The following is a 27,820-nucleotide window of genomic DNA, read 5'->3' on the forward strand; positions in this document are numbered from 1 at the left end:
TTTTCACTAAAGAGCAAATCGACACCAAAAAGGCATTTCTAGAAAATCGAATGCCTATTCATAATGTCTGATTTCAAGGTAGAAAGTTTAAACTGCTAAAAATTTAAGACCATTTAGATTGCTTGTTAATGAAAAATAAAAGTGCTGCTTTTTGTGATCTGATGGTTCATTTTACATGCATATCTTAATTTCTCTACTTTGGCTTTACATTAGAAAGATTCTAATAGATAGGTATGATTATAATAATAATGCAAGTTATTCTCCAGTCAGAATATTTTCAATAACAGAGCATGGCCAAATACCTTCTTAGCACTTCGATGTAGTATAGCTATTAAGAAAATAAGCCTTGAATAAAATTGATACCCCAAAGTCCAAATCGTACACAAACTTTCAGAAGTGTTCTTATCACCAACTTTCCATCTTTCCATCAAATTCCCCTCACATTTAGCTGTTCTATAATAGTTGTTGAGGCCACTGAGACAACAGCTTCAACCAGCGTGCTGGTCCTCCCCAGCTGGCATCCCAAACCCTCGCTGACTCACACCAACTCCAGGGAATTGGGTTTGGGAACTGCAGCCCAGTTCCAGGACACTCCTCCCAAGTTCTGTCACCAACAGTTTAGCAGGAAACGGAGTAAGTTTTCCCCTTTATGAGAGTTTTTTTTATTTTCCTTTTTCGCTTTCCTTACCCTGAGACAAACCATGTTTCCTAATATGACTGCAATATGGTCATAACCTGAACATGGCTTACTTGCCCATTGCTTTCTCTTCCTTTAAAGCACCTGCCCAAGACAATGCTGTTTTAAGAATCCACATTTTGGCTTCATTTCTAGTGTTCTTCCTCTCATGCAGTCCCTCTTTTTGTGCCTGGCCTTTGTGTCATTCATTCCTGTTTATTCACTCCCTTCCACAAGTCCTATATCTCTTTCCTGGTTTTCCCTGACCTGCCATAAAAGCCCTGTCCAGCCGGGGTTCCTGATTGAGTGTTCAGTATCCCACCTCCTCCCTGCCCTTTTCCAGTGTACATCTGGGGAAGGAGAAGAACATTTCACTCCCAACTGAAAATAAAGGCCCTTGCTTAAGTGTGTGTTTGTACAGGATGGTAGTGGGAGCTGGAGAAGCTCTACAAAATGCAAACATTTTCTTTAACTGGTTCTCAACCTTTTTTTCAATCCCAGTTGTGATGGCTAATATCATGTGTCAACTAGGCTAGGCCACGGAGTGCCCAGATGAAGTTGGTCAAACATTATTTTGGGTGTTTCTGGATGGGATTAACATTTACATTGGTGGATCTGAGTAAATCAAATTACCCTCCATAATGTGGGTGGGCCTCCTTCAATGGGTTGATGGCTTGATTAGAACAGAAAGACTGGCCCTCCTCTGAGAAAGAGAATTCCACTGCCCACTGCCCAACTGCCTTTGGACTTCAGACTTCATCTACAAAACTGGCTCTTTCTGGCTGACGGCTTTTGACCTGGAACCTCAGCTTTCCCTGGGTCTCCACAACATCAGGCCACCCTAGAGATTTTGAATTTACCAGCTTCTATAATCACATGAGCCAATTCCTTAAAACAAATCAATGACTCAATCAATCAATCAATCTTTCTCTCTTTCTCTCTCTCCTATTGGTTCTGTTTTTCTGGAGAACCCTGACTATTGCCCCAAACCTTCTTTACTGGGTCAGGGGAAGTTTGTCATTTGTGTGGTAGAGAATTTCAATAAGGTGAGCACATACCTTTAGCAGAAGGTACCTGATTCTTGAGGGGAGTTATGTGTAGTTAGAGAAAAGCTTTTATTAATTATATCTGCCCTATTATTCCCTTGAGAGTCACAGCAATGGAAGGTATTGCTTATAAAAACTACACGTTAGGAACACGTGGGGTCCCCTGTTAGCATGGAAACAACAGAATGTGCTCTGCATGTCACACATGGCTACTTAGACTCACACTGTGAGTATACACATCCCATATCCTGGTCTTAATTCTCTAATAACTGACAATCACAGTCATGAATTTTTCTACCCAGTAACCTCAGCTGGCCTAAGATGGTAATTCTGCTACACAGATAATGACATACATTAAGTTTAGAATATTAATACTTTACTGTGAAAGTTTTAGAGTAAGGGTTTTTTTGTTGTTGTTATTTAATATGTCTATAATGTTTAAGAGAACCATATACTAGATAATCTGATGGGCCTTGTGATTTCAATTTGAAATATCTAGGATTTTATATTACATGAGAATTCACAGAACTCTATTAGGTCAGTAAGTATTTAGATTCATTAGGGAATTCACTTTGTTGCATTTTCAGTTTGATTTATTAGATTGATAAGAGCTGCTTAAATACCTAAGAAGAAAATGCTTATTAGGATTGGAGGCTGCCCTTTCAGGTATATAAAATGCATGAGATAAAATCAAATACATGAAATTTATAAATCAGAGGCCAAAGTGTTAGAGACTTAATTAACAGAGTTTTGATACAGAAATAACTCTCAAGGAAAGTTTAATCTGTTCCTTGAGCTATATAAACATTAATCACAAAATAAAACTTGATCTTATTTTATATAAAAATATTGGACTTATAAACAGAAGGACAAAATGTTTACGTTGAACTTAAATTCTTAGGTAAGTCCAGGTTTTAACATTGATAAATTGGATACACTGAATGTTCATTTAAAACCCAACCCTGAATGGTCTTTTCCAGGCACAAGGCCTCTCTCAGACATTATATAATAACTCACACTGGTGGCCTGGGAGCCTCGAGGGGCACGGAAGCAGCAGCTTCTCGCAGGGGCTGCAGAGATTATCTGGCTCTGCGTTAGTCCCCAAACTCACCTGCCCCTCATCGTCTTTGACTCTTGCTTACTTTCAAAGAGACTTCTAGCACAGTATAGTAAGGTAACAATGGGGAATAATCATCAGCTCAACTCATATCCTGGAACAAGATTTGATCTATAATCATCGCTAACACCTACGAAGCATTTACTGTATGCCAAGCATCTAACATGCGTTAGCACATTTTTAACCCTCACAAGCCTTAGGAAGATGTTGCTACTACCATTTTACGAGTGAGGAAACTAACGTAATGATCACATTTAATACCAAGGCTCTATGTGCATAATTCACTACTAAATTTTATTTTGCAATAAGCCTTTTATAGTGAGAAAAGTACTTTCACCCTTTTCGGGAAAGTGAGGGGTAGCCTTCTAAATTAATACAAAGAATCTTTTCAATAAATTGCTTACTTGCCCTTCCATATGGTATCCAATTCAGTCTAGTTCCATGGATACCAAGAATTCTGTCCCAAAGAACTGGACCACTTACCTCTGAGAGTATTCTCTCTGTATATACAGTGTACACATATGGGGGCCACTCAATTTAGGAGGCCTTTTATATCTTTCCAGTTTGATTTAAATTCTCCACTTTAGCTTATTAACAGCTGTACTTTCTTTGATCATAATAGTCAGGATCTATGATCACAATGATAAATGCTTTCATACTTACAGAGTATTAATTACCATAACCTCAAAAGAGTTCTCAACTTCGGATATAGGAAACTGAAGTAACTCGCCCAGTGCAATTGACAGAAGCAGTGCCAAAAGCAGAACGAGATCCCTGGGCTGCCCAAACCAAAGGCGGTGACCACTCACTGTGCCTCACATGTAGGATGTTCCAGAGTTATTATTAACATTCTTTGGAAACACAGTTCTTGGAAAAGCCTTTAAACTGTGACAGCTGAAAGGCCTTTTGCAACCACTGCCCAATTACAATATTTTTTCAAGTTTAGTCCATGAGTCAAATCCCTGTCTTCCTTCACACCTCCAAGGGTATTATGAAACTTCTTACACTCAGATCTTTGGGAACATGTAAGAGCCATGCACAGATAGGAAAGAAATCACTAGCTTAACTGTTCAAAGACAGATTCCAGATTCTTTCACTCTTGCAAAACCATATGAAAAAACGGGGTAGATAAGTTACTAGGAAGTATTAAAAAACAGTGTGTCACAGGAGATGATGGATTTATTACATAAGGATGTTATCTGTACATCTGAATAAGCAATATTGAGGAATGAACCTCTAATTTAGCAATACAACATAATTTTATATCATGTCAGTTCTACAGAATTTTACATTTCCTGTAAATACAGACTGTACGTCTGCTCCAAAATTTATTGCCTAGATGTTGCCTTGTAGGTGGTTCAAGTAAAAAATGAAATGAAGGAATACGTAGATAATTTAACTGAAACTGAAGACAGGCAAACTATAAGTAATTTAGACTGCATTTCAGACACGGTTCTTACTAACTGCACCTTGAATATAATAGTTTACTAAACATGTTGTTATTTGACTTTTTTAAAAATAAGAATTAGACATAAATCTATATTACGATCTATAGAATTCTTTACTGACAGAATTGATTTCAAATTTTTCCTATGCTGTAATGATTATATTTTTCTTCCTGGCACTCAAGTACAAGGATAATCTCTATTCCCACAACCAGAGTTTTCTAATCAAATCTATCTATATATCTATATCTTCGAATTGCCCTGTGAGCAAAACTGAGAGGACCCATGCCTCCGCATTTTGATCAATAGCAGTGTTTCACAAAACATTTTAAGCATTTGCCAATTTCTTTTGTGGCACTTCAGTCTCCTTGGAGGTTTTTTTTTTTTTTTTTAACCCCACTGTGACCTTTCTATGCCTGACCTGCACCTAGTACTTCAGAGGTTAAAACACCTGTGGTGCAGTACACTGTATCAACCAATAGGTGGCAATCTCTCAACACACTAAGTCTCCCCTCAAAATTTCTTAACTTCTACGTTTTAGATCAAGACTTTATCAATTCTTTATGTTCAGTTTGTTCACGATAAGTCTAATTATTTTAATAATTTACTTAACAGAAGTCTAATTATTTTAACAAGATAACCACAGACACCGGGATCCCCGGGTACTTTAGATTCCAGTGTTCAAATGTGTCTAATTTTCTTTCATTTGCAGGTCAATAGGTTTTTATTTCCATGAGATGATAGCACCCTACATATCTTGTAACCCATAGGTACATTTTTCCAGAAAATTTTGAGTTTATACTTTTAAAAGTAGCAATAAATAAAAACATTAAAAGTTCATTTTAGGGCTTCCCTGGTGGCGCAGTGGTTGAGAATCTGCCTGCCAATGCAGGGGACACGGGTTCGAGCCCCGGTCTGGGAAGATCCCACATGCCGCGGAGCAACTAGGCCCGTGAGCCACAACTACTGAGCCTGCGCGTCTGGATCCTGTGCTCCCAACAAGAGAGGCCGCGATAGTGAGAGGCCCGCGCACTGCGATGAAGAGTGGCTCCCGCTTGCCGCAACGAGAGAAAGCCCTTGCACAGAAACGAAGACCCAACACAGCCAAAAATAAATAACTTAATTAAAAAAAAAAAAAAGTTCATTTTATCTATGTGCTAGGCATCAGCAACAGTTTAATTCACTGAGAATTACTGACTTGCTTTAATCCATTAATTCATCAAGTATGTACTGTTATCTATTATGGCCACCGTGTGCTTGACTCTGATACAGAGTCTAAGTTGGCTAAGCTTACTGACTGGCTCTAAGGCTGTAGAGTTTCTCAGCACACAACGCGTGAGGAAATTGAAAAAAAATCTCATCTTTAATTTTTCACTTTGTTACTTTTATATTCTAAGTGACACTATTTATCTAAGATGTGCTTTGAGACCTTGGGGAGATAGGGACTGGGGTAACACTTAAGTGACTGACAGCACGGATGCCTGGATTTGAATCTGCCACTTCCTGGTATCTGACCACAGATGGTAATCTTCTGTGTCTCAGTTCCTCTCCCCCCAAAAGGAGGTAATTATATACTTACCTCATAGGATGGCTTGGAGAATTAAATATCTTAATTGATGGTAAGCCTCTTGAACGGTGCCTGGCATTGTGCTATACACATGTCAGCTACCATCATTTTTTACTCAGGTGGAGACCCAGAAAAACCAAGCTACATAAAACTCGTATTCAATAAACTCCAGATTTGAGAGTTCATGACTTCATTCTAGCATGGCACTGAAAATTTCCAGAAAGATCAAACAATGACCACCCTCTGTCATTCAAAATATGGACACAGTGGTTTGTCTTTCCTGACTTGGTTTTTCGAATAGCTTTTTCTCTCAGAGGCTGGCCAAGATATCATGATAAAGAGCCCAAATTTGATGGTCCTCCCAAAGCAGTTCAGCCACTGCCCCCAAATCAAGGGGAAAAAAAAAAAAACATTTTAAGAACAGGCGGGATTAGAGGGTATTGAGAGGGGCAGGAGAAGAAGCGGATGATGGGACAGGAATAAGAGAAACTCCAGAGGTTGAGGAGGGGGAGGATGTCAGGACACGACCACTTCAACAAACTCCCTGCCGGGCCGCCCTTAACCATCTGAAACCTTCTCCTAATGCCTGGTGTCTGGCCTCCCAGACTTTAGCTGAGGATTAAAATGGGAGCCCCAAGCAGCTCCAGAAATGTACTGAATGGTACAACTAGGCAATTCTTCTCATGTAAAGTTACCCTGACAGGATCCATCACCCTCCACTCACTCACCCTGCATGTGGTACCAGTCTGCACCTGGTACCAATCTGCAAGTTGCCATCTAACTTCAGAGAACACTATTTCAGGAGCCACTCCTACCTCCTCCAACTACCAGTATTCTCAGATGCAGTTGCTGCCTTAGTGAGAATTAGTGCCCATAACCTATTGGACCAGAAGTGTGAAAGCCTGTTTTGGAGCCAAAGCTTTACTTTACACTGCACTTTAATGCTCAAAGCTGATGACAAGCACTGCGATTTATTACTTAAATTCCTCCAGCACTGTTTCCATCAGTAACTAATTGTTCCCCAAAGCAGTGCTGCACTCCTAGGGAAACTGGAAGGTTCAGTGCCTGACAGGCTGGAATTCATCCAGTGCTTTCATTAACAAATAGACAATATGGTCCTTTCTCAACTATCATGTATTCCTGAAGAGCAACATTTAAAAGGCTCAATGGCAGAATGAGCAAATCAGTTTTAAAATTCACACATTCTCTGCTTCCTCTACGAAAAATTATTAACGGCATTAAAGTTGGTTTTAACAAAACCAGCTGGAATGCTGCTAGGTGTCTCTAGAACCTTGCTAGTGTGGTCCGAGACCCAGCAGCAGCATTGCATTGGGACGTAAGAATGCAGAATCCTGCCCACCCACCTCCACCTAGAAACCAGAATCTTTTTTTTTTTTTAATAACATCACCAGGTAATTGACATGTCCATTAATGTTTATGAAGCAGTGGTCTAGAAGAGAAAGTTTTACATGAGGACAATTATTTCTGCATTTGTCTATCCTTAATTTCTTAATTCATGTTCAGATGCTATTAGGTAAGTGTGTATTTCATAAGAACCTTAGATTTCAGTTACATTTGAAAATGCATTTGATCTGACTCACCCGGCAGCAGTAGCATTAGGTGCTACAACCTTCTAATGCTTACTACTACGTGTCAAGCACTATGCTAAGTGTAACTGATCCTTACAACAACCCTGTGAGGCAGGTGATATTAGTTTCGTGTGAGGAAACTAAGGCACAGAGGGACAAAGGAACAAGGCTGTGTAGAGAGAAAGTTGCCAAACCAGGATTCCCACCCAGGCAACCTGGCTCCAGAGTCCATGTGCTAAACCCCTCTGCTCTGGCTCTTCTTGCTTGCTATATACTCCGGCAGAAACATGCTCAACGGGAGACGGTTTGGTGTAGATATGACCAGAACATCACGTACCACTCAAGGAAATGCCAGCTAATCACAGGGCCTCTGGAAAAATTGCTTAACTTTGCCGTGGGCTTCTCCCTGGATTCAGGGTACAGTATCCCTAAGTCTAGTTCAAGGCCCATAATTTCAAGGGTATAAAAGAAATACTGGGACTTCCCTGGTGGCACAGTGGTTAAGAATCTGCCTGCCAATGCAGGGGACACGGGTTCAAGCCCTGGTCCGGGAAGATCCCACATGCCACGGAGCAACTAAGCCTGTGAGCCACAACTACTGAGCCCACGTGCCACAACTACTGAAGCCTGTGCGCCTAGAGCCTGTGCTCTGCAACAAGAGAAGCCACCGCAGTGAGAAGCCCGTGCGCAGCAACAAAGGCCCAACACAGCCAAAAATAATAAAATAAATAAACAAATAAATTTAAAAAAAAAAAAAAAAAAAAAAGAAATACTCCTTCTGGGATGTCTAACTACTTCCTATACTCCAACAGAAACAGAATAGTGTTTTTCAATACGTGTTCCCTGGAACCCTGGGGTCCTTCACAGATACCTCGAGAGCCTAACTAGTTGTTCTCCCTACCAGTAGCTCCAGCATCTTTGATGTTAAAGAATTTATATATATTGGAAGTTAAAATAATAATTCAGTTGACAAAAGACTACCTTTTTCTAAAAAAATAAAAGACTGAAAATCACTGATTTTTGAGGATTTGGCTGACTATAGACTAGTGATTCTTTTCGGAAAATTTATCACCAGTACTGTGCATATATAAGCTAGAAAGAGTGCAGCAAAGATACTAAACTTTTTTTTTTTTTAATTTGGCATGTGGTACCACTATTTCCTCGTACCCCATACTTTCCTAAAAATATTATACAGTATATATTTGTTCACATGGATTTGTTTGAATTTACATTTAAAATTTTGTTTTGTAAAGTCTCAGTTACAAATAATTGATGCAATATTCTAAAATTCATTTCTAACACCAAAATAACTTGAATATTCTTTTAAAAACTTAGTCAATTAGATTTGATTTGCAAAGGCAACTAGCTCATCAGATTTCCATGCAGTAAATACTTAATATCACAGGATCAGGACAGGGACAGAATAAAATGAAAATACATGCAGAACCTTTCATAAAGATGTTTCCATAACCCAAATGTTGGGGTTGTGGACAGAATATGCACAACGCTCCTAAAAATCAGCAAGAAAAAGACACAAAGTCCAACCAAAGAAATGGGCAAAGGATATAATTCACTGACAAGGAAATACAAATCATCTATAAACAAGGAAAAGATGCTCCAATTCCCTAGAAATAGGGAGACGCATATAAGATACCCTTCTTACCCATATGATAACAATTTTAAAGACTGAGAATATCTAGTGGTAAAAGGGTATGAGGAAAGGGCATTTCAAACACTGTCAATGTGAGTGTAAATCTGTCCTGTATTTTTTGGAGAGTAGTATAGTATAGTATTTTCATTTGTAGGAATTTTCTTATCAAGACACTTCCACAGCTATATATAAGATACATACATGAAGGTTCATTGCAGCATTGTTTATAATAGGAAAATCAAGACTGGGGAAGGGCAGGGGTTGGGGGAGACAGATAGCCCAAATGTCCAGTGCTGGAGGTGATTAAATAAACCATGGTACAGGCATACCTTGTTCTACTGTGCTTCCCTTTACTGTGTTTTTTTTTTTAAAACAAATTGAAGGCTTGTGGCAGCCTTGCATCAAGCAAGTCTATTGCACCATATTTCCAACCACATTTACTCACTTCCTGTCTGTGTCACATTTTGGAAATTCTCACAATATTTCAAACTTTACCACTATTACTATGTTTGTTATGGTATTAGTGATCTTTGATGTTACTATTGTAATTGTTGTAGGGTGCCACAAACCCCACCCATATGAGACAGTAAACTTAACTGTTGAAACAAAGGATTTAGAATATTACATAAAACTAATTGAGAAAGCAGCAGCAGGGGTTGAGAGGACTGACTTGAATTCTGAAGGAAGTTCTACTCTAGGGAAAATGCTATTAAACAGCATTGCATACCGCAGAGAAATCGTTTGTCAAGGCGGAATCAATTGAGGTGGCAAACTTCACTGTTGGCTTTTTTAAAGAAATTACCACAGTCACCCCCATCCCCAGCAATCACCTCCCTGATCAGTCAGCAGCCACCAACAGCGAGGCAAGACCCTCCACCAACAAAAAGATGACTTGCTGAAAGCTCAGATGATGGTTAGCATTTTTTAGCAATACAGTACTTTTAATTATCATGTATTTTTTTTAGACATAATGCTATAGCACACTTAACAGACATAAACACTGTACAGTGTAAATTTAACTTTTATATGCCCTGGGAAACCAAAAAATTTGGGTGACTTGCTTTACTGCAATATTCACTTTATTGTGGTGGTCTGGAACTGAACCCATAATATCTCCAAGGTATGCCTGTACATCCCTAAAACAGAGTCTGTGCAGCCATTTAAAAGTTACCATCTTTCACCAGTTCTAAGATACCCTAGATTGCAAAATACATCCTGATATAACAGACACTAAAATGTGAGAAAATCGCTTGTGGCCATTAATAGATACCATCAATTATAAGATACCCCCAGTTTCAGAGATGCTAAAGAGTAAATCAAAAAACGTGTGCCTCAGATCGATGCTATGGATTTCAGCTTTAAATATTCTCCTAAATATAAATATATAATAACTAATATGGATTAAAAATACAACAATAGTTAATGTATAGAAAAAAGACTTGGATAATTAAAACCAACTGTTAAGAGTGAACATCTTCAGAGGTACAAGCTATTAGGTATAAAATAAGTTATAAGGATATATTGTACAACATGGGGAATATAGCCAGTATTTCACAATAACTATAAATGGAGTATAACCTTTAAAAATTGTGAATAATTATATTGTACACCTGCAACATATGGTACATCAACACTGTACTTCAATTAAAAAAAAAGAGTGAACATCTTCAAGGAGCGGAGTTCAGCTGTGATGGGGTAGATGGAGGGGGACATAACCTCTTTGATTAATTCTTTAGAAGAAGGATATCTTTTTTTAAAAAATTAAACAATAAAAACACTGCCTAAGTAGAAAGGTTTGAGGTATTCAAGCATCGTGAGAAGATGACTCAAGTCATATATATTATAGTCACTTCCTTAAGATTTCACCTTCTCCTTGTGGCAATTGCCTCTAGGGACAGAGGCTACAGTAATGCTAATAATATACCACACTCCTTGTGTTCCTGCCCTATCTACATCCTCCCAGTTCTCACAACAACCCAACAAGATAGATGTCTCCATTAATGAGCTGCATTGGGTGAGGTTCTTTTTCCCCAAGTCACGCAGCTGCTGTGGGCAGTTCTGAATTCCAGATCTAGATTTTCTGACCCCAGAACCCATCCTGTTTCCATTTCTGGACTACTATCATTACCATCTATATCTTTAAGAGGTTGCTCTTCATCCTTTGCTGTTCCTTTTCCTTCTATGGCATTTCAAATTACTTTCTTTTTTGTGCTACATTGGTTTAAGTTATTTCCAAGCTAAAGAGCTAATTTATTATTAAATATCTTGAAGATTACATTCTAATTAACTAAAAATTAATGCAGTTCCTCTTTTCAAGCAATTCTTCCCCTCTTGGCCATTCTGAGAATTTGTTCATTATAAACTCTTTCACTGTATATCCACACAGTATTTTTCCAGCTTTAACAAATCAATTCTATAGTCAAAGACAAAATGCTATACTGAACACTTTCAAGTGCTTTCCTTTAACAGGCAGTAAGTAGCTGCAGCGTCAAGAAGAGAAATAAGCAATCAGCGCAGAACCCAACAGTCACCAAGTAGCCCAGCCTGGGAGCCAAGAGTCAGCACCTTCCAGCCCTCCTCCCACACGAGGAGAGGGGAGGAAACTGAGAGCTTAGCCAGTTCCATTTGACCAAAGGTTTTAACCCCAGGTCTAAAACTTGAAAGTCAAGGAGATTTGTTCAAGTACATTTTACTGACTTTCTACTCTCTTCCTTTATGGTTCTAACCCTTCTGTGATCTCTCCCACAAAGGGGTTGACATAAAAACTTGGGCTTTGACCTATACTGTCTATATTAATACTTTTTGCTCTAAGTAGAAACTGTTAGAAATGAGAAGGACTGTAGGAAAAAAAAAAAAGTATCAGGAAATATAAATTCTAAAGACCTATGCCACCAACTGCTAAGATGCATTATATTTCTTTGGGTTATTTATCATTCTTCGGGGAAATGGAATGAGGGTTTCAAAAATTAATGACAAGGTCTGGATTGGAGGTAAACCACGAGCCAGATGTTATGCAAGCCTGCTCTTCCACTCCCTAAACACGCACACGCGTGCACACACACCCCCCTCTGATGAAAGTAAGATATCAGGAGTGAAGGTGAAGATGTATAAGTAAAAGAGAATTGTCAGGCTCCAAAGGATCTTTCCAAAGGCCTGCAGTAGAAGGAACTAGGTAGGAGCTCACCTGAATTTTTCATGGGGCAGAGGGCGCATTGCATACCCCAGGCCTCTCCATACAAACAGCAGCACTCAGTATATGTTGTCTGCTTGCCAACGAGAGGCCGGCTACACACAAACTCATCACTCAGATGTTCCCAGCACAGATCTTGGTAGACATCGGTTTCTTCAATTTGTTCTGAAAGGGAAGACATGGTTCCATGACAATTGCACTGTTACTCCTATTTCATAAACACTGTGGTAGAAGCCAGCGAGTCTCAGAGTTTCCATCCCTATTTCTTTTTTTTTTTTTAATTATTATTATTATTTTTAAATTTTATTTATTTATTTATTTATTTATGGCTGTGTTGGGTCTTCGTTTCTGTGCGAGGGCTCTCTCTAGTTGTGGCAAGTGGGGGCCACTCTTCATCGCGGTGCGCGGGCCTCTCACTATCGCAGCCTCTCTTGTTGCGGAGCACAGGCTCCAGACGCGCAGGCTCAGTAGTTGTGGCTCACGGGCCTAGTTGCTCCGCGGCATGTGGGATCTTCCCAGACCAGGGCACGAACCCGTGTCCCCTGCATTGGCAGGCAGATTCTCAACCACTGCGCCACCAGGGAAGCCCTCCATCCCTATTTCTAAGAGTGACTTCCAAGCAAAAGTCTGAAGCCAGTCTGGTCTTTCCATGGATCAAACCTCTGTCACCTCCAACTGGGTGTCATTCCAATCAGCTGACACTCAACCTGCCCATCATGTTCCAATTAAATCCTTCCCTCCGTAGCTTCCATCATTACATAAAACCCTCCACTATCTTGCCTGTACTTCATAATCCTGATGGACTCCTTATTCTTCTGGTCTTTGATGTTTCACATTTACTCTTCTGTCAAATCCTACCATTTCTTTCTACATAAAATTTTTGGGATTCATCCTTTTTCACCCATTTCATTTGCCGAATCCCTGAACTAGTGACACTTCATCCTAGGGTCCTTAATTTGAACCTTTCTACTTTTCAATTGATTGCAACCAAAGCAGTCTCCTGAATGTGCTGATACGTTGATCAATTAAGCCGTTGATCAGTCAGTGGCACACTGACTTCTCGGGGATGAACAGGGATTCCTACCGATGGTTCAGAGCCCTCCACCAATCTGACAAATTCTGCCCTCTGCTCTGTCCAGCCTCATCTGTGTTCTCCAGTCTAGTCAAGCAAACCTAATTATTTTTCCCTCAACTTACATCTTCCTCAGTTGCCTTTAATGGTTCAATGTGATCAACCCTCAGGCACGGAACAGCTCTGCCATCTGTTCAGCCACTCCGTATTCTGTTGTCCATTAAATCAGTATGTGCAAGGTGTTAAATCTCCTACATACTGATGATATGCATCTTATTCTTTCTCTTAGCATCTCATTTTAATTATTTCAAAATACCCAAGGAATCAATTTTTTAATTTTCCAACAGCTCACATTTCAGTCAAAAGGAAAACCTTATGACATTTATTTGGACACAGACTTGCATCTCATATCCAAACATACCATGTGATTCAGTTGGTCGGATACATCTTTTTTCCGAAGCATCCAGGACCATCGGGTGGGTACAGAAGCAGTTATAAGAGCCTTCTGTATTAACGCACTGGCCATCAATACAACTGTTGGGGTCTTGACACTCATCTATATCTTAAGAGAAAAAAAATGAAAGAAAATCAGCAATCAGCTGCACCTCATACACTTAACCAAACTTAATACACTGCTAAATTTAGTCCAGATTCCAGGGGCTGCCACATTTTAATCAGCTACACATCATCATCCAAAAGAGAACAGCTCCAACTCTAAAAATGTTAAGTTGTATTGATTGGAAAAATAACATTGCCCTACAGCTGCTGACATTAAATAAGGAAAGAAAACATTTAAGAACAGGATACGCTTAGAAATTTAAGATAAAATGTCTCTGTATGACAGTTTTAAAATTATTTCCTTTTGCTGTGTTTTTCTGCCTAGTGTATATGGTTTTCTGCTTAGGCATTAAAGTCTGGGTCAGTATTTAAAAATGACTTTCAGTGCATGGTATGAGTGATGAGACAGGAGTCTCCCCAGACCAAAAGAACACTTCGGTTATACCAGTGACCTGAATTATAATTCCACATTGAATATTAACTCTTTGAAATCTATTCAAATAGTAGTATGAAGGGTTTTTATTTTCTTAAATATTGCTCAAGAAAAAGATCCATAAAACATTTACAGATCTTTTCAACACATGATTTAGATTCAAAGAAATTGTTTTGATATGTAGCATTACTTATTTTTTCCGTGTACTTGCATAGCACATCACGCTATAGCCTCTTAAAACTTACCAAAGCACTGCAATTTGACGGGATCATAGTATGTCCCCTGCTTACAGTAGCATTCATAACCAGGCTGAGTGTTCAAACAGAAGCCATTTTTGCAGATCTCTTGTCCAAAAAGTAGGCATTCATCTGCATCTATGGGGGAAAAAACGGAGAAATATTTAGAAAGAGGAGTTATTTTGGGTTTTTCAGTTAAATAGAAGAGTCTAACCAATATTGGGCAAGTTAGATATTATAATATTTATATTACAAAGAGTCTTAAAAACACAGCAATATCAAATTCTTAAAGTTAGGACTAATTCACAGAGGTAGAAATATAATCAGGCTTCTTTCTCTGTTTATGGAGCAATGCCCAAAACATTATCAGAGAAGGTATATTTGTAAATAGAGCTTCGGAGATGCTACCTCGTATTTGATGAAAGAGTCTACGGGTTCCATAATGGCACCAATAATATTCTCTGAAGAAAATACCCTTTAAGACATGTGCCTTTCTATAAATGTATATTTTGGCCCATTAACTAGTTGAGATGAAGAAAACTCCCATGAAGAGTTTGATGCAACTTGACGGAAGTCTTCTTTCTTGATAATGAGCTAATGAAAGCACAGTTGCTAAGAATGCTGGCAGACCCATTTTCCTCCGCAGAATTTACAGAGCTTACTGTCCACAAACCTCAGTTTACTCAGTGGTAAACTGGAGATAAGAGGAACATCGATAGGATTGAAAGGATTCAATGAGAAGATCCATGCAGAGGACTCGGTATACTCTCAAAAAGTGTGATCTATTGCTTTTGTGCAAGTATTATTAGCATCATTTCTAACATTTTAAAGCTAATGTCGTCTAGTCCTCATTTAAAAAACTGGAGACTCCATAGATAAATTGCTCAAAGTTACACAGCTGGAAAATGGCAAAACCAAGTCGACAATATATGACTGTTTGAATCCAAATCTAATATTCTTCCAACCATTTACAGCACTGCTAAGATAGGGTGAAGAGGAATTTATTTTTATTTTAAAAAAGAGGATGACTTTACGGCGAAATCAGGGCTCCACTTCATAGCACAAAGTGAAATTTAACTACATCTCTGAAAGAACATAGTGTATGATATTTGCGAATTTGAAAACCATTAAACACATTTCGTAAACTAAGTCTTGTTATTTCACTGAATTAAATCATAGATGTACTTAAAAAAACACAGATGGAATTTCTTATCCAGCTGCTGAATTATACCATATTAGTAAAACACTAGTTTGCAAAAATGGATAGACAGTAAAATGTTTTTAGTCTGTTTTCCAGCCACTTAACAGTTTTCAATGTTAAACTGTAAAAAAAAAATCACTTTGTATGTAAAAGGTCATAATATCTCTATCACTGAAATGTTAAAAGTTAGTGGTTAATGAGGAAATACTCATATCTGTAGTTTAAATTTCACCAAAATTAAAAAGCTGCACATTTATTTTAGAATTACAGGCTAATAGCATTAAATATATAAAACACACATCTACTTTCGCTTTCTTCCTTTCCATTCCTTATTATTAATCTGTGGCCATTAGTAAATGGTCCTAGCAAAGTAGGATGCTTTCTAAAAAGGCAAGAATCTTTGCTTTGTTGATGACCATTAAAGGCCAACCTGATGATGTTCAAATTTATATTGGTCCTAACTTATGATTTCTAATATAATTCTACAATAAAAGAATGAATTTATTAAGTACAGAATTTTGTGTTAAGTACTTTTACATATGTTATCTCATTTAATCCTCATGACAACCTTTGGAACATTATTCCTATCTCAGAAGTGGAAACTCAGAATCTTAAGTGAAGTCCCACTGTCATACAGCCTTAAGTGTTCTAACTCCCAAGCCACGGTTCTCCCTAGAGTCCATTGGAGCCTTCTTCCAATGGTAGTATTCAAGGCTTTGTAATTAGTTTCCATGGCTGAAACGAATTCTTCTTCTGTCTAACCCAAGCCATTCAAGTTTACTTGAACGTCAAATATGCACACACATTGCAAATTAGTTTCTGCTTGATTCTGACCTTTATAGTTCTCGCCATCAACGTCATAAGAGGATTCTCCAGTGGGGACAAAACCTTTCCCTCTAGGACACATTTCAGTGAATTCAGCTGATTTCAGGAGAGAAGAGGGGAAAAAAAAGTTGAAAAAAAAAAAAACAAGTATCTTCCATGAGTACGTTTTAAATTCAGTTTTGCTTTCTCAGACTCAGAGACTTTAAGGCAAATCTTGTCATCTAATTCAGACAAATAAATTCAGTACAATCTCAAAAATTACAGACTAGGTGCAAATAAACCTAATGACTTCATAAGTATAATTTACAAAAAACCTTGCTAGTTCACCCATATATTATTTACACATGTTTTAGCTATGGGTACTATGGTGTGTTATGACTTATTTCTCCATTACTGTGGTCTCTAGTATTTTCAAATTTCAATAAGAATCCAAAATCCTAGCTTAAATATGCAAGCTCCAGTTAGGAATAATGCTGTGTCATTGTTAGCAAAAATGATTAGTTTTACCTAAAAATGGAATAAAACTGAATTATCTTTCTGCCAAAATATTATATGGAATGTCACTATAACAGCATATTCTGTGAGAAACAGAAGTTTAAGAATTCATACTGAAGTGGGATAAGGGTATGGGTCCAGCCCTGAATGAAACCCACTCTAAGGTAATCTCACTTCAATTTGACTATGGCAGGTACCAGTAGATGTTACCATTTCCAGGCTTCAATAATCCAAATGAGAACATTCCAAGGCCCATGAACACCACACAACAAATACCAGTATGAACACAGCACTTAGCTAATTCTTACCAGTCCCCAAGACCGGGCAGGGGAAAATCTCACAGTTATCTCCCCACCCAGCACCAGAGGTACAGCAGCATTCTTGTTTGGTGACATTGGGGGCCAGCACGTTGTCACAAAGACTGGCGTCATTTAGATTATAGTAGCACTCTTTCTTTTCTTCTTTGGGTTGATCTACTTCTAAGTCTAAAGAGAGTAGAGAAAGTAAAAAAGAGTGTTGACAGGATACATCAGATCTACCTGTATCACAACGGAATTGAAAACACAGTGGTAAAAAAGATTGACCGGACGTGCCAATGGCACTTCATTTACAGAAAGCTGCTTTCCACTTTGTGTTGGATTCTTCCACTTCAAGATAAAAATGCACCTGAATCCTGAATTTTGGTGGATTCCTAACCCACCCCAAGAGTGTAAATCTGTCAAAATCATTTCCTTTTACCTTAACCAATTACTTTATTCTTGTAAATTTGGCTGTGAGTACAGTTTCCATATCTGCTTTCTTGACAAACATAGGGTCATTCTTTACTGAGCTAGAACACCTACGTAAATCAATGAAAATTTTCCCCAACACTGGACCAGAGATATGGGGCCACACATAATATTTAACCCTTAGATGGTTATTGAGATAACCATGCCCCCCTAAATTTTCTAAACAGTACAAAGCAGAAGAAGACAAATAGAAAAACACTGCAGTAACCTGAGTCTATTAAAAAAAAAAACCCTTTCATTACTAGAAATCTACTTAAAGTGCTGCAAATATATGATCCTGAATGAAAAAATAAGAGCCAGCTAAGCCTCGGGGTAGAATTTCAAGGCTGGGTTCTAGTCCTAGCTCAAGTGTGTCCTAAAGAATATACTGATAAATTCCAACAGAGTCTGTTTAACCCTCTGTGATAAAAGTCAAGGTGATATGATAGAATACAAATGATAAGAACAACTCCACCTACTTTCAGTTAATACTAAAAATGATTTAATTCCATCAGATTTGAAGTCTACAAACAAGTTTGTGCTTTTAAAAAATGATTTTAAAAAAACCCTCTTCCCTACTAAATGCTAGAGTTCAAATTACTGCCTATGATCCAGTTAGAATTTCTTATTTTAATTTTATGCTATGTCAGATAAGCTGACTACTGCCGTCACAATTACTTAGATTAATACTAATGAAATATTTTCATTAGAACTGCTATCTACAGATTCTTAACCCAAAGAAACTATATAGGGACAAGGGGATAACACTTGTCAGTAAGGATAAGACTTTAATCTCAATACCTACCTTTTAAAAAAAAGTTGGCAGATCATTATACTCTTAGGAAAGTTTAATGATTTATTTTCATAATAGTTTCCTATATATTTACTTTGGCAGGGTCAAACTGACTGCGGAAACCTGATTAATATATAACAAAGGTGTTCTTAAAACGTAAGGTCATACAATTCTATCAGAAGAGCTACTGCCCTTTTTCTTTCCCCTTATGGCAGTAAAAGCAAGCAAACGAAGCTTCGACGAATATATTACTCCCAGAATGCAGAATATCAATGAGAATGTAAAGGATCCCTCTCACCCTTGATTCTGGCTAATTCTCAGATTATTCTACCTTTTTTTTTTTTTTAACATCTTTATTGGAGTATAATTGCTTTACAATGGTGTGTTAGTTTCTGCTGTATAACAAAGTGAATCAATTATACATATACATATGTCCCCATATCTCTTCCCTCTTGCGTCTCCCTCCTTCCCACCCCTCTAGGTGGTCACAAAGCACCGAGCTGATCTCCCTGTGCTATGCGGCTGCTTCCCACTAGCTATCTATTTTACATTTGGTAGTGTGTATATGTCCATGCCACTCTCTCACCCTTGACAGAATTCAGCTTGGACTCTAAGTCTTAATAGCTGATGACAAATTCAAACCTAGAATAAGTGTCCAGGAAAAAACTGAAATGCTGATTCCTATGCAGTTTATGAAGTGGTTTTAAATCATTTCCTTGTGTGTGAAACTGGATAAAACCTGCCACATCCCTCGTCTCAACTAGCTTTTCAAGTGTGCAGGGGACAGACACGTGCTTTGCCTGCTTTCATGGAATGGATCACTGTGACCAGTTCATTCCCTTCAGGAGGGGCTCCAAGCTCTTACACAGGGTATTACTGAGGAAAATGAAGGGTAGGTATTTTAAATTAATATGAAATCAATCATGAACCCTGTAAAAAATTTTATAAACTCTCTCCCAATATGTGTGAATATATTGACCGACTATTACTATGGACAATTCCACTCATTTTATTCAGTTTGCCTAAAACACAGTTAGTTATTAATGAATGCATTTAGAAATATAAATCAAGTCAGCAACACAACTAGAGTTTTGCCAATCAGGTTTACAGTCGATGTTAAAAGAGTGCTCAATAATTGTTTTTCTCTTTGTACAAGGTTGTAGATATGTCACAGTTTTTATTACAAGATGGAAACATTGTACAGTAACACTTCAATGAAGGCTGCTATATTCATAGGTAATTAGAGACCACAGGCTTCTGAGTCAAAAACTTCATATACAATTAAACACTGTTTCTACCATGTTTTTTTATACTCACAGAAATAAAATAGTTTTCTCTTTTTTCTTTGGAAGGAAACTCAAAGGTGATCGCATAAGGGAAATAATCAATATCACTGTATTATTCAGGTTTTACATTGGTTATTACAAGTTTTGCTCTTATTTTCTTTCCAAGCAGTTTGAAGGTTCAATGTTTACACAGCTGAAATTGAGGGTCAGTCAGGCCCTCATCCGTGTTTGGAAAGAGATGCAAATTCCTTTTAAAAAAACTGGTCCACAAAGGTCATTCTGTGAAAAGCTACAATTTCCCTATCTTCTTAACCTTTAAATAATTAACTGCCTAGAGCATTTTTCCACAGGGGGAACACTCAGTAAAGACATGTAATGTGATTTCTTTAAAAAATCTCTGAGTTTATGTCACTGTCGCTAGGGGAGGAATTTTTCTATCACAAAATAACTTTAAAAGATCAAATCAAAAGTTATAGAAGGTGCCAAGCTCAGAAAAGAATGAATTCTATTTTTCAGAAAGATTTTATTAATAAGGTTATAATAATAATTATATATAATTAATATTAATATTAATAATTAATATGATTAATTCTTATTATTATATAATAATTAATAATTAATCATTTTATTAATAAGCCATACTTCATATCTCATGCCATAGACTTCTAGGAAATATATTACTTCACCTCCAGTATTTTCAGATTTGATTTTTCAATATGTATTAAGAGGTTGGCTTCACATCTGTGTATAAAAAGCAATGTGTATATTTTAATCCCAGGGGTATGTATGGCTGCTGATAAGAAATGAGTTTTTGGACCTCTCACGTGTGTGCCTTTTTTGAAGAAACTTTCACAGATGCTTTTCACGTGACACACAAAGTAACTCCATGAGCTGGACGGCGCAGGTCATACAGCATCCTTCCTTTCTGGAGGAGAACATTTAGGTTGGGTCCAATGTCCAGCGCCTAATGCTCTCCCCAAACCTCTTCTATGGGGCTCAGCTTCTTAGCATTTCAGCGAGCCTGAGTTTGTTTTGCTTTGCCTTTGCCCAGGGGGCAGCAGATAATCCTGCTGATGTAGAGTTCAGTGACAAAGCCGCATACAGCGTGACCCTCTTTCCTTGCTCTGAATATTAAAGAGAGGGTTTGAGCAGTAGGTACCACTGGTGAACTGCCCTTTCTAGAAGCTCTTCTCTCTTGCTTCGTCACTTACAGGATTATTTCCTGCTTTAGTCTTTCCCTAAACATGTCTAATCTTAGGTTTGCTGTTGGAGTGGGGAGATCTGGAACATTTCTTTGGTTAGAGTGGACACAAACATTCTAAATGGGCCCTTGCCTTTGCTTTCACTTTCCATTTGCAATATTTTCTGAAGGCCTTCAGATGCCAATCCCCTCCATATCCTTCTGAGACAGGATGACAGTGACCCAAGAGTCACATCACAACTACGTGTGAGTAAACAATGCCCCCAAATGAAACACCTGCCCTAGTCCTGAAAAAGACACCAATTTATAAAACTCTGTGTCTGTAATAATGTTCAGCAAATGACTTTGAATAGGATTACTCAGGAAGCTTTATTCTCTTTATTTTAAAAATCACCACAGGCACTAATGTTTTATACCAACTCATACTTTTATGAGAAAAAGCATTCCAGTGTAATAATCCAAAGGGAGTAAAAGAGAACTTGGAAATTCATTTTTTCCCCTAGTTTTCTCATTCAAAGACTTGGAAGATGAGAAGTGTGTGTGTGTTTTAAGTGGAATTTAAAAGAAAGCCATTGGTGAGTTTCAGAAAATAAGCACTGACAATAGGAATGGACTGAACATGAAGGGATGCAGATAAAAAGGAAGATCGTAGAAAGGCGGTAACTTCAGATAGTAAAAGACGTGGAAGAAGTCAAAATAAAGTTTACAAAGTGAAGTACAAGAGCAAAAATACTTTCAAAGCAGATTCTTTCACACAGTGCCTATCCTTAAAGACGTCAATCAGGTAGTCAGGCATGACAGTGCAAGGAAAGCAAGTTGGGCGTGTAAGCCACACTGTAAAGGGTCAGGGGGCAAGGCAATCCTGGAAGGCTGCCTGGAGGAGCTGATATTTTGAGTCAAGTTCTTGAAAAATAAACTTTAAAAAAAAATTGGCTAGAAAGTAAGGTGTGACAGAGGTGAGGAGGAGTAAAAAGTACAACTATCCTTAGGTCTGTGTGGGTAGAGTGGGCAAGGGGAGAAGTGGTCTGTGGAAGGAGTCACAGAACTGATTTTGAGAACAAGAGAATGGGGCAGGGATGCATTAACATGTGAACAAGTGATAGGTGTGTTTGTGACTTAGGTGCTGAGGCAGAGGACAATGCCAGTCTCTATTGGAAGAGAGTCGCCTCATCCTTGCCAGGAGGAATGGAGGATATTTTGGGTTTTGCTTTTTCTGGTGAAGAAGTTAGAAGGCACTGGGAGGAAGGAGCCTGGGATAGGAACAGGCTGGGGAGAGGGTGAGAAGTGAAAGTCTCAATGATGGAAATATTATTAGAAACTGGAGAAGTCAGAAGAAAAGCGGGCAGATCTAGGTGAAAGAAGAGACTCCTGAAGGCAGAATAAAGCGCCCCGGAGAAAGAAAAGTGGGAGACGCACACTGGGACGAGGTGCAACAGGCAGCACAGACGGAAAGGAGATGACGTCACAGCACCATGAGAGCCGTCACAACACCGGCACACGTGCATGGCGAGGCCCTGTGAGGACGACCTCAAGAATAAAGCCACATCTGCAGCGACATGTAAAATATCTGGAAACGTTTAAAAGGAACTGTACAAACAGGCCTTATTGGTAGTGAATTCTAGGATACAAAATGCATTTCTAATGCAACAGTGTGGGTGTCTCTTGTATTAAGAGGATAAAATGGTTTATGTACATGGTTTACTCAACTGATATGTCAGTTCATTCAAATATCAACACCTCTTTATTAAAAACTCATTTTAGATACTATACACAGCAAGCATAAAACTTCATGAAAATAAAAGCATCATTTGGTAGTAAACTCTTCTCACTCTTGTTTTTGAAGGTGGGAAGAAACCTGACCCCTTTTTTTTTTTTTTAATTACAAATGAGCATATTTTCCTCAGCCTTAGCTACATTTATGGTATAGATCCATTACAAATACACAATAAGACCTCAGGAGTTTTATGGCATTTTACAATGTTTGCATTCTAAATACTGTGGTTTCACTGTCTTTAATTTTTTTCCTACCAAAGGCCTTTTTTTTCCAATCAGAAATTATTTTAAAAAAATTCTCCCAAAGTTAATTTATTTTACAGGTTACCTAAACACATAAAAAAAAAAAACCCCCACTGTGCCAAATATAACGGTTGAGTGATATTATATGTGGTCTCATGCCTTTAAAAAAACATGTACATACACAAAACCTGTAGTGGACCTCTCCAGGAACAGAGAACAAGCACGCTGTTTAGGTTCAGTTGTCAGAACCACGAGGATGATTTGCACAGTGTCCCCTGATAGCAGGGACCTGGTCTTTTTTTTTTTTTTTTTTTGCTCTACTTGTAATTTAACCAAAGCACATAGGGGTACTGTCCCCTCTACCTAGAAGTGTGAATAGATCAATTAAGTGTGGTCCATGATATCTTTGATAAAATGAATAATTCTTACTCTGCAGAACGAGCTGGGAATGAGATGATGGGATAGAGAAGGAACACATTCTCGAATGCGGAGAAGCCTATTACTCAATAGGCTACAGTGTCTGCTGTAGGTCAGGCACGATGCCTAGCAGTGAGCTGGGTGACAGACAATACAAGGAGGAATGAATGACTGGGCATAAGGGTCCTGTTACCCTGCTGATGGATTTGGACTTCATGCTGGAGGCAGGAATAAGCAGCTGAAAGTTTTAAGGGTTTAAAACCAGATGTATGTTTCAAAACCGTGAATTGGCAGCAATGTGGAACAGGAACTGATGGGAGAGGCAGGGAGAGAAGTCAGGAGGCAAGTGCCACAGTCCAGGGAAGATAGGCTGAAGGACTGGCCCAGGGCAGTGGTAGCAGAGGAGCAGAGAGATTTGAAGGATACTGTTGAGGTAGAGATAGCAGAATGTTATGATGGCTTGGATGGATGGAGAGAAAAATGAAGTATGACTTCAGCATCTACAGTATGTATGTTTGGCAATTAATGAGTGTACACAGGGAGAATAACAGGTTGGAGAGGGAATGGTAATTAATTTGCTTTTGGATAATTTTAGGCAGAGATGCTTCCAAGACACCCTGGGAGGAAGGTCCAGTAATAGGCAGCTGGAAATAGGAGTGTGGCACTCAAGAGAGAGGTGGAGAGGCATAGATATTCACTTGGTCATCCACACCAAGTAAGTAATACTCCAAGTAAGTTGACTTGGAGAAGAGGATAAAATATCCCAGGAGAAGAATACAGAATAAAAAAGAGGGCTAACCATGCAACTCTCTGGGACGTTATTATTTAAGGAATGGCGAAAGAGTCAAGAATGAGACAGAAAAAGACCAGTGCAAGAGGTAGGAGGACACAGGGAAGAGTAATGTCCTGAAATCAATAAAAAGGAAAGGGGGAGGGAAGATGAGAAACTACTGTCACAAGAGGAAAGAGTTTCACCCAGATGAAGGGTCTGAGGGCCCGATCTCAGTGCCTTGAGGATCAACTGGGAGACAGTTCAGTGGAGGTAGGGATGCCCCTTCAAAGAATCTGGAGGTCAACATGGTCACAGAGATTATCCCTGGACGGTAACACAGCAGGCGATTTTCTTTTTTGACATATTTTTGTATTTGCCAATTTTCTAAGAATATGCATTGTTTCAATAACGAGAACAAAACAAAGAAATAAAGTGAAAAGGAAGCCAATTTTTAAAAGAATGTGCTATCATGGGGTCCTCAGCCTTGAGAAGTAGAATTAAGGGGAAAGACCCTGGAGTCGGGTTCCTGGGCCAATTCTGCCAGTTGTTAGCAATATGGCCCTACGTATAACATTTAGAACTTCTCTCTGGGCCTCGGCTTCCTTACCTGGAAATAAAGTTGCTGGGCTGGAAAAACACTAGGGTGCTTTCTAGACGTAGAAGTCTAGGACTTAGCTTGCGATGTGAGAATAAGCTCTCAAATATATTAGAGAAAACTGATATTTAAGGAAACCCTATCATGAACTGTGTAAAGAACAATTATTTTATAATACAAATAATCTTTAATTTCTGATCTTGTTTATTTATAGATCTTTAATTTCTGATCCTGTTTATTTGCTTGTCTTAAAGTGAAGAACAATTATTACACAATGCAAATAATCAGCCTGATTCACATGTTTTATAATTTCTCATCTTGTTTACTTTGTTTTCTTAAAGCAAGGCACACCTGCATTAATTATAATATATATATCTTTGTGTTCCTTTCATTATACCTTCTGTTTTAAAAATAAAATTCAGTTCCCACCACAGAGTCTCCTCTGTGCACCAATCAAGACAGAGAACAGCATTTTGTGTGTAAGGCTTGAAGGCTGCAGTTGTCAACACTAAATATTTACTGTTTCCCTTAGAGTGCCCAAGGACATAAAGTTTTTATTGAGTAATTATCACAGGCACTGAGGAAATAAAAGCATCAGGCTATATTTCATAGCCATACCCTCTTACAGGTGATGAGTGGTCTGATATGGACATTTTTTAGTTATTTCTGTTTCAGGTGCTTTTACGCAATGTATAGCAATGTAAATTAGTGGCCAAAGGCCCAGGCAATGAAAACATTAGACCAGACCTAAAAAATTAGGTGGGAGCCAAGAAGTATTTTAGGAATAAAAATCCTAGGACATTAAAGTTCAGAAGTACCTTCAAGGTCATGGTATAGATCCATTACAAAGGTTATGGTATAACCTTTGTAATAACCTTCCAGGTTATGGTATAGATCCATTACAAATACACAATATTTTCGAAATAAAAATCCTAGGACACTAAAGTTCAAAAGTACCTTCAAGGTCACCTGGGACAATGTCATGCTGGAAGTAGGAGCCCTTCTGCCAGCCAGTGAGTATCTCACCTGTTCTTGGACACCTCTAAGGAAACACCCACGATTTCATGAGACAGTTATCTGCTGACTCTCTCTAGCTATTGGAAAGTTCTTCTGCATACTGATCTGAAATCTGCCTTGCTGACATCCAGCCCCAGTTCCGTCCTCAGTGAGATACCACTTCAGATGAGGATGGTACTGCTCCTTGTTGCAATGTCTGTTGCCCTGGGGAAATTTTAAAGCCGAGGAAAAATATTACAGCCTAGAGAGCAAATGTATCTTTCTTTTCCTAATTACCTTCCAGGAGGGATGAGATCTAAGCTGTTAGTCTATCATGTATATAATGAAATTAATTTGAATCCTATCTTGATAAAAACTTTAACTTAAATTTGGTACAAAATGTTTTGTTCTGTATAACAGCAGATTCTTTGACTGGAGTATGATACAAACTTTTAACTAGCCTCCACTTAACCACCTTGTTAGATGAACTAATGTTCTCCTGTCCTCTGAAAAACATCCTGGCTAATGCCCACAAGCAGGTGGAAGGCTCACAGCCAGCTGGCTGTTCTCAGGTGGGTCAGCGTACTTCTGTACTGACGTGTTGAGCGATATGCCAACCGAGACTCAGCTATGTTCATTCTCAAACACTGTGCCAATGTATTGATTATTGTAATTACATAATTAAATAGTATATAAACCAATCAAATATGAATGAGTAGAAGAGTTGTTTCTAGAACAAGTTAAACCTTTAGAAAGACTAAGGTTAAAAGGTTAAAAAAAGTAAAAAAGAAATAAAAAAGGTTATCAAACTAGGAATGGATAAGACAACTGCAGAAAATTGAAAAAAAAAAGTGAAAACCTAAAGTGACTTTGCACTTATTTACTCAGCAAAGGCCTTTAAATTCTTACTCCCTTTAAAGTGGGCGGTGCAGATAATGCATAATAGATGTGGTTTATGCAAGACAAGCCCATACAGAATGCAAATGGATTTCTACTCGACAGACCTCGGCTCTTCTTCGGAGACTGGGGAATAAATGTACATTACGTGCTTTAAGTTAAAACTTAAATATTTAAAAGATGTATTATCTTTTTTTATGATTTCCAGTTGTAATCACCTTTTTCAAACAAATGAGCTATGATGAAGTCTGATGAAGTCAGGGAGGGAAACTCCTGCTGCAGTTTATAGCTGATCTATCTCTCAGGATAGAGAATTGCTAAAATGAAGATGTTATCATAGACCATCTTAAGACTCCATACAATCAGTTCGAATTTGCCAAGAACCCTACAAATTGAGGTATGGTAGAAGTCAGAATTGCCAGGAACTATACAAATTAATAAGCTTATCCAGTTACTAAGGCAGATTATACTGACATGGACCAATAAAACAACTGAGTATGTACAATATTTGGCAGAAGCCAGAGAACTATGGGGAAAATAAGCAAGAAACTATTAAAGGATCAGATATAATGTTAAGTGGAAAGAGAAACTATGTATTCACTGGCAGACAAGCTTTACGAAGCTGAGTATTCAAAATGCTGGTCTTTGCAAAAGCAGGAGAGTACTTAGTGAACTCTGACTGGAAGAACTTTCCAGAAAGAGTCAATGAGAGAGCAAGGAGATAAAGAGAGCAAAAAGGTAAAGCAGGTGTTAAGGACTTGGTTACAGAAGAACTTAAAAAATAGGAGACGAGGAACAAGGCTTACAAAAAGAGTCGCTGTAAAGTTTTAAGAAGTAGTTTACAGTGAGCTAATCCAGTTCATCAAAACTGGTTCAGATGGGCTCATGATCCTATTAAAGCATTATTAATCTCTAAAAAAGACATGAGCAAACTTTAGGATCCCAGACATATACCTTAATTGAAGCTATGTGAACTGAA

The 27,820-nt window shown here is 38.3% G+C and overlaps 1 protein-coding gene across 8 annotated transcripts in view; it reads right to left on the reverse strand.

The window, feature by feature from the left end:
- The window catches only part of LTBP1 (latent transforming growth factor beta binding protein 1), a 418,216-nt gene that overhangs the window by 17,442 nt on the left and 372,954 nt on the right, over positions 1 to 27,820 (reverse strand). For all 8 annotated transcript variants that reach the window (XM_036872897.1, XM_036872896.1, XM_036872900.1 and 5 more), the window contains 5 exons: positions 17,410 to 17,586; positions 16,616 to 16,702; positions 14,590 to 14,718; positions 13,775 to 13,915; positions 12,276 to 12,446 (listed from right to left, as the gene is read on the reverse strand). In XM_036872897.1, the coding sequence (XP_036728792.1) occupies positions 12,276 to 12,446; positions 13,775 to 13,915; positions 14,590 to 14,718; positions 16,616 to 16,702; positions 17,410 to 17,586 (705 nt within the window). The remainder of the gene's footprint in view (positions 1 to 12,275; positions 12,447 to 13,774; positions 13,916 to 14,589; positions 14,719 to 16,615; positions 16,703 to 17,409; positions 17,587 to 27,820) is intronic.

This window comes from Balaenoptera musculus, chromosome 13, assembly GCF_009873245.2.
Source record: "Balaenoptera musculus isolate JJ_BM4_2016_0621 chromosome 13, mBalMus1.pri.v3, whole genome shotgun sequence".
Lineage (NCBI taxonomy): Eukaryota > Metazoa > Chordata > Mammalia > Artiodactyla > Balaenopteridae > Balaenoptera > Balaenoptera musculus.